The following is a 12,240-nucleotide window of genomic DNA, read 5'->3' as shown; positions in this document are numbered from 1 at the left end:
TCTGGTGAAAATTCACAGCAGCTTTTAGAGGTGACCACAATAGAAATGGAAAAATCAAAACGGTGGTTTGACAACAAAACAAAAAAAATCCTTAAATCTGGAAAAAACAAAGTTTATGTTGTTTGGAAATAAAATAAACACCAAAGTAAAAGTAGTGATTGACAATGTACAATTAGAAAAAGTATATGAAAATAAATTCCTAGGTGTGATACTAGACCACAAAATCTGCTGGAAACCTCACATAACATATGTGCAAGCAAAGCTGGCAAGGAGCATTGCAGTCATGGGAAAAGCAAGTCACATTCTGGATCATAAGTCATTGTACACTCTGTATTGTTCATTTATTTTACCATGTCTGATCTACTGTGTGGAGGTGTGGGGTAAAACCTACAAAACCAACCTACAGCCATTATGTATACTACAAAAAAGAGCCATAAGGATTGTTTCATTTTTATCATGTGCCTGCACATTGTTTTTAAATGACAATAAATTGAATTGAATTAATAATGTAGGATATCGTGAACACACCAACAAGCTATTTTTAAAGTCAAGTGCCTTGAAGTTCAGGGATTTAGTAGAATTTAACACAGCACAGATAATGTTCATTTAAATAATAATGCCCGATATCACAAATTTGCCTCAAGGGGCTTTACAGCAACACAACATCCTATACTTAGACCCTCGCATCAGATAAGGAACAACTCCCTAAAAAAAAAATCCTTTAATAGGGAGAAAAAACACTGGGGCCGGGGTTCGCGCCTCGGTCTCGTCAGATCCGACTATGGCCGGATTCGATGAAGAGTCGGCTTGTGTTCATCTCATGACTGCGTCTGTGTGTGTGGGAAAAAGCAGTGGTTTGGCCTGGATTCGCCTTGTCACGGAAGTGGCGAGGCACCTCCTTCGAGACTGCTGGCGAACGCATGTGTTTGAACTAGAATAGGGATCGATTTGCCACTAAATCGGGAGAAAAAGGGAAAAATCAAAAATAAATATATATTTGAAAAAAAACAGGGAGGATAAAACAGGATGAAACCTCATAGAGAGCAACGGGGGGGGGGGGGATCTCCCTCACAGTTCATGGTATAGTCCTGATAGGAAATTTGATTGTAAGTTTGAGTCAAATGCTCATAGTTGAATAGGGTTTATTTTGGCAAGATGAGGACTTTCTTATTTTTAAGTGCCAGTCTAGCTGTTGGGTTAAGCTAATTTTGTTTTATGAAAATCCTAGGAAATTTAGCTTCCCCATACCTTATGCCCTAGCACCACCTATACAGATAATTATTGCTTTTTACCATCGGTTGTATAGCAAACATAGTGAACATCACTGTCCTCATTATGTAACAAAATAAAAGGAAATCAGTTTTGACAAAAGTTATAATTTAACTGATCTGTATTAGTGTCTTGATGACACTAAACAGTATATTAAATAGTATATTTTGCTAATCTAGATAACCCTCAACATGTACAAAATGTGACTACGTGTTAACAATAGAAAACATTTTGAAGTGACCCACTCTCCGCTGATAAAATGTGTTTTGAGGACCTTCCGACTTTTCCCGACTCATTAAAAGTATTTATTTCATGATGCAACATTAATGAGACTCTGTAGCCTCCACCCCGACTCCACTGAGTCATCTAAGTAGGACGTAAAATCAGTCAAGTCAATGGGCAAACTTCATTAGTGGGAGTGTAGTTTTGGGTGGCACGATGTAAACAATCACTTCCAGTCCTCCATAAATCTTAACGCCAGACGAGTCCACGAGCCCTACTTTAAAATGGCTATTATCTTCGAGTTTCTGTGGCTTTCCAAGTTTGAGTTTCCTTGAAACTCAACTAAACATTTTCCCCCTTTGTGTTCGGGATCTCCTCATTATTTATACGCTATCCACAAATGCTGAAGTCATTGTCTCTGTCTAATAACACAGTTCATTCTGTAAATGACCAGGAGAATCCATACAATGCAGTTGCCATTTGTAAAACAATAACCCGCTTGCTAAGCAAAAGGTATCAGCGGACTCGTTATGATTATTGCGCAGAAGTGGTTAGCGCTGTCGCCTCCAACAAGAAGGTCCTGGGTTCGAACTCCCTGGTTGTCCAACCTTGGGGGGGGGGTCATCCCAGGTTGTCCTCTGTGTGGAGTTTGCATGTTTTCCCCGTGTCTGCGGTGGGCTGTTCTCCGAGTGCCCCTGTTTCTCCCATCATCAAAAAGACATGCATGATAGGGTTAATACTCCTGTCTGTGGCCCTGACCAAGGCATGGCGAGACGAACTCGACTTGGTCCCCGGGTGCTGCATGACGGCTGCCCACTGCTCCTAGCTACACAGCTAGGATGGGTTAAATGCAGAGCGTAAGTTCCCTACAGGGGTCAATAAAGTATCTCAAAATAAAAAATAAAAACCAAATAAAGAAAAAAAATACTCGGACTCCTTATTCATTAAAATGGCCGGCTTACATTCAGCAAGTGGATCACCGTGAAATTATAGTATTTTGTATATTAAAAATTTCAGGCGTTAAATAAATTGTAGGGCGGTACAGTGGTACAGTGGTTAGCACAGTTGCCTCACAGCAATAAGGTCCTGGGTTCGAGCCCCAGGGTAGTCCAACCTTGGGGGTCATCCCGGGTCATCCCCCATGTGGAGTTTGCATGTTCTCCCCGTGTCTGCGTGGGTTTCCTCCAGGTGTTCCGGTTTCGTCCCACAGTCCAAAGACATGTAGGTCAGGTGAATCAGCCATAATAAATTGTGCCTAGGTGTGAATGTGTGTTGGCCCTGTGATGGACTGGCAGCCTGTCCAGGGTGTCTCCCCGCCTGCCCTCCAATGATTGCTGGGATAGGCTCCAGCATCTCCGCGACCCTGAGAGCAGGATAAGCCGTTTGGATAATGGATGGATAAATAAATTGTATATATTTTGATATGCTTGATGTATAGGGTAATTGTATCACAGCACTTAAGTACAAATGCTTACTTTTCACCCCTTCCCTCTTTGAGCTTAGTACACTAAATCTATTTGATGGTTTATAACACCTACCTGCAAACTACCTTTGCAATATAAGAGCAATGAAGTGGTAAATTGGTGAGTAAAGTAACATACATCATGCATTTGTGAAACCACCGGCATAGCAGCAGGAATGAAACAGTGTCAGTGAAGCATCCATTGGGACTTCTGGCTACCATAGATTAGAGACATAATGCTCCTTGATTTGTTTCCAAGATCCTCAAAAAGGGAAACGAAAGGCTCATTCTTCCATGGCACACTTTGTAGCTACGTATCTCTTCGTAACTTTGCAAACTCCCTCAACTTCTGAGGTGGAATTGCCTTTGCTCTCTGGTCATATAGGTCTGTCTGGTGGGGACGTAGGCCTTCAGGACACTGCCATCCTTGGTTTAATTGGAGAAGATGTAGTTTGGGGGGTTTTTTTGCGCTATTTCCCATGAATGCAATTAAGTTATAGTTAACTTCACTTCTTAATGTCTTGAAAATCCTTTTTAATCTGGCCTTCCCCGACATCACAGAGCCATTTCAGAGACCCTTTGTAGCAGCTAAGTACTCCGTATTCAAAGTAATTTGAGCTCTCTGGAATGGCTCCCTTGCACCAAACACAGATGAATCAGTCATGAATTAACAGTGCATTTATTTCTCTCTAATGCACAGTCATTGATCTACTACGATCGATTATGTATTGCAACATATGCAGCTCAGTATAATGCAGTGATTGTGAATCCATATGTTTCATGAAAAACCAAGGAAGCATTGTCTGGCAGATTGATGTGCATGTACCCCATGTGCCGTAGAGCCGAAGAATTTGAATTTAAATAGGTGGAGCAATTTTCAGGATCAATATTGTAGAAGGCCTCGAAGACAAGTTCAATTTCATTAGTTCCCTAAAATGCTTTTAAAGGGAACTAATGCATGTGATTTCTCTGCCCTTCAAAAGTGAGGGATTGTCTTGCAGGGGTCTCACTGCAGACCCCCGGATAGCCGGGGATCCTGCAAGAGTAATGTTTCATTTAAAGCATGGCACTGTCTTTAACTTTAAGATGATGAGGCATTAATTAACTGGTGAATGAAATATCCCGCATTATGTGTTTTTTGATATGGTTTCCCTTGGTACAGATTACAGATTTGTAGGTCAGACACATCCCATCTAAAATGTATGTTAAATTAGTTCAGAGCATTCAATTTTATTTGAGCAATGTCTGAATACCTACTATATGGGAAATATATATATATATATAGTATATATATATATATATATATATATATATATATGTGTGTGTGTGTGTGTGTGTGTGTGTGTGTGTGTGTGTGTGTGTGTGTGTATGTATATACACACACACACACACACACACACACACACACACATGGGCAGCTTCAACAGGGCAGAGACTTGTGAACTAGTGGGCTTGTACTTGTTGTCTCAACTACAGGTCCTAGACATCAATGTCGGGCTATATAGGGACGACGGGCTGGCAGTCTGCAACAAACTGGCAAGAGAAGTCGAGAGAATAAAAAAGAAAATGTGTAGTATATTCGCAAACAATGGGCTAAAAATTTCAATTGAGGCTAACAGAAACCAAACTGACTTCCTCGACATCTCTTTAGACCTTATAAAAAGGTACATGCAGGCCATACATGAAGCCCAATAACATACTGCAGTACATCCACAAAGAAAGCAATCATCCGCCCTCTATCTTGAAAAATATCCCAGTGAGCATAAATAAGAGACTCTCATGCATATCTTCTAGCGACACATACACACATCCGGCTTCCCACCCGCGGACATGGTCAATTGTGTCTGTAGGGACGCCCGACCAAGCTGGAGGTAACATGGGGATTCAAATCGGCGATCCCCGTGTTGGTAGGCAACGGAAAAGGCCACCATGCTACCCGGATGCCCTACAATGTAGAAATATTTTGAGGAGCTTAAAGAAAACTAATTATATCAAAGTTATGATAAGAATACAGCGTAACACTAAATGGAAATGTACTAAAGAGGCACACCAGAAGATGCGATGATTGGTGAATAAAAGCATTGCATTGGTTTGCTTCAGTGAGGTAATAGTCAATATTACAACCTCCAAATAGTCTTATGTAAAAAAAAAAGTCAACAAAGTGAAGTCAAACCTCTGAAAATATTACCCAGTACCACAAAGCTGTCAGGCAGCCTCATGAATAGAGAGAGGGAATTTTTTTTACATTTTTTTAGAGGTTTCATGTCTTGCGCTGTCAAAGACAACCAGGAACATGGTCGGTCCCCTTAGACACAATTACTCCATTGCCCCTCAATGGGATGCCAGGTTGGCTGTGCTGAACCAGATCTAAACAAGCCTCTCCTGTTTTCATGCAGGAAAGATTAGAGGAGAAATTCCACAGCTACTCTATGCTTCCTACTGGCAAACAAAAGGCTATGCCTGTGCAGGATTGCTTTCAATTTCAGTCATGTTTTATTCAGAAGTACACAGTTTTGAAAACGTCTTGCCTTTCATTAATAGCCTTTAAGTGAAAGCTATAGTACACTCACGTTGGCCTACAGGGGATCAGAGGGTGTGGTGTGTTGTATTTATGAATTAAGAAGGTAATTATAATTGAATCAACGGAGAAAACATCAAAGTTTGAAATGAATGAAAAAGGCAGAATGATTCATAATAATGCCATTTATCACTTGTATTTTAATTCGTCACTGCAAGAGAAGGGCTATTGAACATGACAATGACCACTGAATGACCGCATGTCACCTTTCTATTGATTACCGCCGTGTGAGCACGACACAGGCTGGGCCATTGATTTTATATCAGGGATGTGGTGTGATCATACAGGAGTGAAACATGTAATTGCCAAGTTTCAAAGTGAGATAATGCAGGATTAAACCCGCCGACAATGTGACTCTGTGGTAACGTTGCACTGGTTCATTACTATACACCACTTCCCTATGCAGCTCACATCCAAAAACAGATGACGTGATTTTACACAAGTAAAGGGGAGGGTAAACTAATTGATGTACCGCGGACGCTGCGGGTGGTATTCAGTCCATCCCCTCGTTCTCCTGCAGGAGAGAATCAAACAGCATAAGCGAGTGCAGCGCTTTGGTGAAATATGCATGCCTGCACAGCGGCGTATGTTTCTTGACTCAGACCAATTGGAGATTGCTTTGTACTCAGCAGAAGAATCTCCACGTGGCTATCAAATCTCTATAAATATTAATCGTTCATTAGGCTCCCTGCCAAACAATCCTTTTTGAGTAGCCTTCCAGCTCTAACCAAATATAAAACGAAATTGCAATTGCGAGACAATGTCATACAGTATTAATAAAGTCTGCTTGCAAAATTGGATTTAAACCTAAAATAAACTTGGGTGAAATTGACACAATGCCTCTTCGAGTTGGGCGGGGGGGGGGTGTCAAAATATAGGATTCTATAATGATAAACTGTTTATTGCAAAGCATATGAAAACCTTAGGAAAAGGATCTAACTGGAGCCTAAAAGCCAACAAAAAACATCTGGGAGTTTGTATAGGATGTGACAAGTTTTTTTTTTCCTTTTTTTTTCTCCCCAATTGTACTTGGCCAATCACTCCACTCTCTGAGTTGTCCCGGTCACTGCTCCACCCTCTCTACCGATCCAGGGAGGGCTGCAGACTACCACATGTCTCCTCCAATACACGTGGAGTCGCCAGCCGCTTCTTTTCACCTGACAGTGAGGAGTTTCACCAGGGGGATGTAGCGTGTGGAAGGATCACACTATTCCCCTCAGTCTCCCTCCCTCCCTCGAACAGGCGCCCCAATTGACCAGAGGAGGCACTAGTGCAGCGACCAGGACACATACCCACATCCGGCTTCCCACCCGCAGACATGGCCAATTGTGTCTTTAGGGACACCCGACCAAGTCAGAGGTAACATGGGGATTTGAACCGGCGATTCCCGTGTTGGTAAGCAATGGAATAGACCGCCTCACTACCCGGACGCTCTGTGACAGAAGGTTTTTAATATATACGGTAGTCTATATCTCTGGTCTGGTTAAAATGTGTCTGTATATCCTACCCAATGTATGATTCTTAATATTGACTTGGAGTCCTGCGCATTCATAGTTTTAAGATACAATATGAGAGTCAAGTTTCAAGTATTTGGGCCAATTTGGACAAAAGCAGCAAAACAAATATCACCTAGACTGGGATTTTGCCAGGCAGCTGCAACAAATACATGAAACAAGTGTTGGATCAAGTAAGACCCTTGATACGGGGGACGTTTGAAATGGAACATGTACATCAACATAATTGAACTAGGAGATGAACAAAAGCAGTTTCTCTAGATAAGCAGAGACATTAGATCAATTATGAAACCAAAGATCAGAATATTGATTTGAGAAGAAAGTAGAATATGGAAGCATCCAAGGGAGAAAAAAGAACTTCGTTTTCTGGATCATCCTTCACTGTGTTGCAATCACCCCAAAATCTCAGTTAGTCAAAGACCCCACCTGGCCGGCAGAGTTTAGATACCGCAGTACATAGACATGCCCTGTTATATAATGCAAAGTCAGTCTTCCTCCAACTTAACCCAGTCTTGACATGCCTTGCAGCAGCAATTACATGCAATAAAACAGGAAACCACTTTTCAGCTGGTAGGAGAGAGTCCCATGTGAATCAGTTTGATACTGCATGCCGCACATATGAATAGACTCATTACTGAGTAGTCTTAAATTGGAGCAGCAAGAGAGGGTTAGGACTCGCTCACCCCCTTTGTCTTGAAGAAACAGGCCAGGTATGCACATAAGTGGCCACCCTGGGTTAATAGCACGAAGGAAATTGCAATGCATCCGATTTTTCATATTGACTGAAAGCTCCAGAGTGATGGGAGTCTCCCTCTATGTGACCTGTAGTCTTCCTGCTAAATGATTTGAAAAACTCATCTTTACACCTTTCTGCTCCTTTTCGTGTCCTCCTCTACACACACACACACACACACACACACACACACACACACACACACACACACACTGCAACCACTATGCCCCCCCCACAAACTACATAACAATACAAATGATCCCAGTTGGTATTTTCTCTCGCACGAGTTGAGCTGGCAGCCTGGCATCCAGTGTCTTGACAACTTGATTCGCTTATGGAAGAACAATTGGGAAGAGTGGCGCTCTGGAAGAGTTCCATCCATGCAGGTTAAGTGATAGTTTAAGGGGTGGAAATAGGCCCGTAGTCAATCCTCTTAAAAGAGGATTAAAGCTACAAGATTGATGTGTGATTTTGCCCATCGCTTCTTTCTGCACTTCCTCGTAAAATGTCATGATGGTCGTACCAGATAAGCAGAATGGCCACTCTCACAAGCTACAGCTGATAGAGCGCCTTAGTGGTGACAGACACGGCTTGGCAGGTTGACGGTTTCATTGTGAGTGGTGTACACCTAGCTGCAGGAGGAATTACACTCTCTTTAGAGCCACACAGTCACCAGGAAATATTTATTTTAGCATCAGTATGCTTTTATCCTACTTTCTCTTTTTCAACTGTTCTTCATTCACAGTTCCCCTTGTATTTCTTTGCTCTTATTTGTTATGGCCCCCATACAGTACTCCTGACAGTGTGATACATTGCCATGATAACTGAGAGTAGCAATAAACATGTAAGAGTCATTACATTACTCTGTGAGTGTCAATGTATTTGCAAGTATCAGCGTTTAGGGTGGTGGACTGTATTTAATGGTCTGTATTGATTTTGACCATCCTGTCTCTAATCTCTTACAGATGACCCTACTGTGCAGGGCCTGGACAAGTCCAGACACCTACAGACAGGAGAGATGATTATCATTGTGGTGGTGCTGGTCATGTGGGCAGGTAGGATTGTCAACTTTCAAATTTTACCAAAAATGTTGATCACTGGGAAATCAGAGCCTAAAATCAGAAAGATGCATTAACACTTTAGATGACAAGTATGATAAATGTGTGGTACAAAGTTCCACTACACATAGTAGAATAACAACAGGACGATAACAGGACTCTTGTACAATACACTCAGTAGACAGTGTACACTCAATACACTCAATACATATAACTTAACATGCATTCAGTGTCTATACATGGTCTAATACTACTACTATTACTACTACTACTACTACTACTACTACTTTTGACTGATCCCGTTAGGGGTCGCCACAACGAATCATCCATTTCCATCTCTTCCTGTCCTTTGCATCTTCCTCTGTCACACCAGCCACCTGCATGCCCTCCCTCACCACATCCATAAACCTCCTCTTTGGCCTTCCTCTTTTCCTCTTCCCTGGCAGCTCCATATTAAAGTGTCTATACACTGTATGTGTGTTTAATATCCACTGCATCCACGTTCATTAAAGAGAGACTGACATGCCCTTTCTGAACACATTTTTTAACATTGGGAGTTTGAATCATAACTGAAAATAAGTGTGGTTTTATGAATTCAAAGCTATTGGCTACTGTCTTCCTGGGTGGGTGGGGCTCGGTACCGCTCGTCACTTGTTATTTACAAAAAATGTTGGATAGCGAGAGCGAGAGGGAGATCCTCTGCAAGGATTACAGTTTTTGGTGATATAAATAACTGTTAGATAGATAGATGATAGATATTTAGATAAATAGATAGATAGACAGATAGATAGATAGATAGATAGATAGATAGATAGATAGATAGATAGATAGATAGATAGATAGATAGATAGATAGATAGATAGATAGATAGATAGATATATAGATAGATAGCAATACATCATAGCCAGATCGATAATAAAGTCTCAGCAAAATAGCACAAACTCGAGCCAAGTAGTTAGCAGCAGGGGGTGAAAGAACAGCTTCTCCGTGGTTTTATAGCATCTCGCTACGGACACACACCCTATATGCAAATTGACTGGTGTCTACGTATCCACCGGCACACTTTGCCATTGGACACCATCTACAGTCAATCACAGAGCTCTCTTGAGTGGCCGCAGATGCACTGTTTTGGCCACTGAATTTCTCCGTGGTCACATTCCAACTCGGAACATGGACTACCAAGTCTAGTTGCACTTGATTCAACTCCTTTGGATAACCATGACCTGGATGAATGAGAACATTCACAGACACTATCAATAGGAATTTTCAGATTTTGATGTCAGTATCACTTTAAGAGTTATTGCAAGTACACCCACATGCCACAATTCAAGGCATTTGTGCTACAGTGGTTAGAATATTTAAGTTAAGAAAAATATTGGCCAATCAGCTTGTAAAATACACTCAATAGACAGTATATTATTATTATTGTTTTTTTGGGGGGGGGGGGGGTTTCTCCCCTTTGACTCCCCAATTGTATCTGGCAAATTATCCCACTCTTCCAAGCCGTCCCGGCCGCTGCTCCACCCCCTCTACTGATCCGGGGGTGGGGGGGCTGCAGACTACCATATGCCTCCTCCGATACATGTGGAGTCGCCAGCCGCTTCTTTTCACCTGACAGTGAGGAGTTTCACCAGGGGGACAGAGCACGTGGGAGGACCACGCTATTCCCCCCAGTTCCCTTTCCCCCCCAAACAGGCACCCCAGCCGACCAGAGGAGGTGCTAGTGCAGCGACCAGGACACATACCCGCATCTGGCTTCCCACCCGCAGACACGGCTAATTGTGTCTTTAGGGACACCTGACCAAGCCGGAGGTAACACGGGGATTCGAACCAGCGATTCCTGTGTTGGAAGGCAATGGAATAGACAGTGTATTATACATGTAACTTAACATGCATTCAGTGTCTATACACTGTGTGTGTGTGTTTAGTAACTGCTCGCATCCAGTTTAAGACTCTGGTGCTAGCCTACAGGGCAGTGAAAGGAACAGCTCCTTCCTATCCCCAGTCCATGGTCAAGCCCTACACCCCCGCCCGACCACTTCGCTCTACTGCCTCGGGACGCCTGGTTGCCCCATCGCTCAGAGGCCCCTGCTGCCTATCGACCCGGTCACGGCTCTTTTCTGTCCTGGACCCACAGTGGTGGAATGAGCTCCCCACTGATGTCAGGACAGAGGAGTCACTGCCCATCTTTCGGTGCAGGTTGAAAACTCACCTCTTCAAGAACTACTACCCTGTTACTTGCTCTTAGCACTTATTGTATTCACCCATTTAAAAAAAAAATCTCTTTCTCGCCCTTTTACTTTAGCACTGGCTTGCTCTTAAATGCTTGTTTAGAGAGAAGATGTGCTTATGACCTCTGATGACTAGTAGTTCTCTTGATTTCCTACGTTAAATGATGCACTTATTGTAAGTCGCTTTGGATAAAAGCGTCGGCTAAATGTCTGTAATGTAATGTTTAATATCCACTGCATCCGCATTCATTAAGAACTATTGCAACTACACCCATGTGCCACAATTCAAGGCATTTGTACAACAGTGCTTAAAATATTTAAGTTAAGAAAAACATTGGTCAATCAGCCACATTTAAATGCTGTAATAGTCAAGGATAAGTCAGGTTTTTTACAACCTGAGTCTCATTTCAGTTATGCTATAATTTTATTCAACCAGCGTCATTTTGGGGAATTTGGACACGAGACAACTGCTGAATAGATATTTAATATAGTGTGTTATGGTGTCAAGTAATACAATCTTTAAACCTGTCCTTTCGACAACAAAAATACCCTGGTGCCTCAGTTAGGCTGTGTACATAATTTTCCATTATCTATGACTTCTCAGTTGTGCTGGCTGGGTAGTTTGTCTATGAATATGACGGGTCATTCCTGCAAGCTGAACCAAAAAGTAGCTCAGTTATGGGATTGACCATTGATGATATTGGACATCTTCTGTCTTGATGCATGCTCAATAATCCAAGGAAGAAAATCAAAGGTCGAATCAGCTCATCTGGATACAGCGTTTACTGACAGATATGTTTCATCACTCAACCTAAGTGACATCTTCGATCTAAACTGACTGCAGGTATCCCCGCCCCTTTTAAACAATACAGTTGCATAACGACCGAAACCAACGATCAGTTTCATATGCAAATATGGGTGGGACCATTAACTAGAATTTCAATGGCCATGTGTACTATTCACAGAGGATTAGGGAATGTTTGCTATCACAACATTGTAAGATGGCGACAGATACATAATGACCAAAACCAATAAATGTCTGTCAATGAACGTGTATCCAGATGAACTGATTCAACCTTCTTTAACTGACACTTTAGTTTTCGATTCCCAGTACATGGTTTAGATAATTGCTACATCATTATTAACTGATAACGCATAAGTGAAAATGTCTTC

General features: G+C 42.0%; 1 protein-coding gene across 1 annotated transcript in view; it reads left to right on the top strand.

Annotated features, from left to right (window-relative positions):
* The window catches only part of fndc4a (fibronectin type III domain containing 4a), a 56,195-nt gene that overhangs the window by 35,054 nt on the left and 8,901 nt on the right, over nucleotides 1-12,240 (top strand). Inside the window, exon 4 of the mRNA XM_056294998.1 lies at nucleotides 8,744-8,833. Coding sequence (XP_056150973.1) covers nucleotides 8,744-8,833 — 90 coding nt within the window. The remainder of the gene's footprint in view (nucleotides 1-8,743; nucleotides 8,834-12,240) is intronic.

This window comes from Lampris incognitus, chromosome 15, assembly GCF_029633865.1.
Source record: "Lampris incognitus isolate fLamInc1 chromosome 15, fLamInc1.hap2, whole genome shotgun sequence".
Classification (NCBI taxonomy): Eukaryota; Metazoa; Chordata; class Actinopteri; order Lampriformes; family Lampridae; genus Lampris; species Lampris incognitus.
Note: the sequence above shows the minus strand (reverse complement) of the source record. Positions and strands in the feature narration are given on the sequence as shown.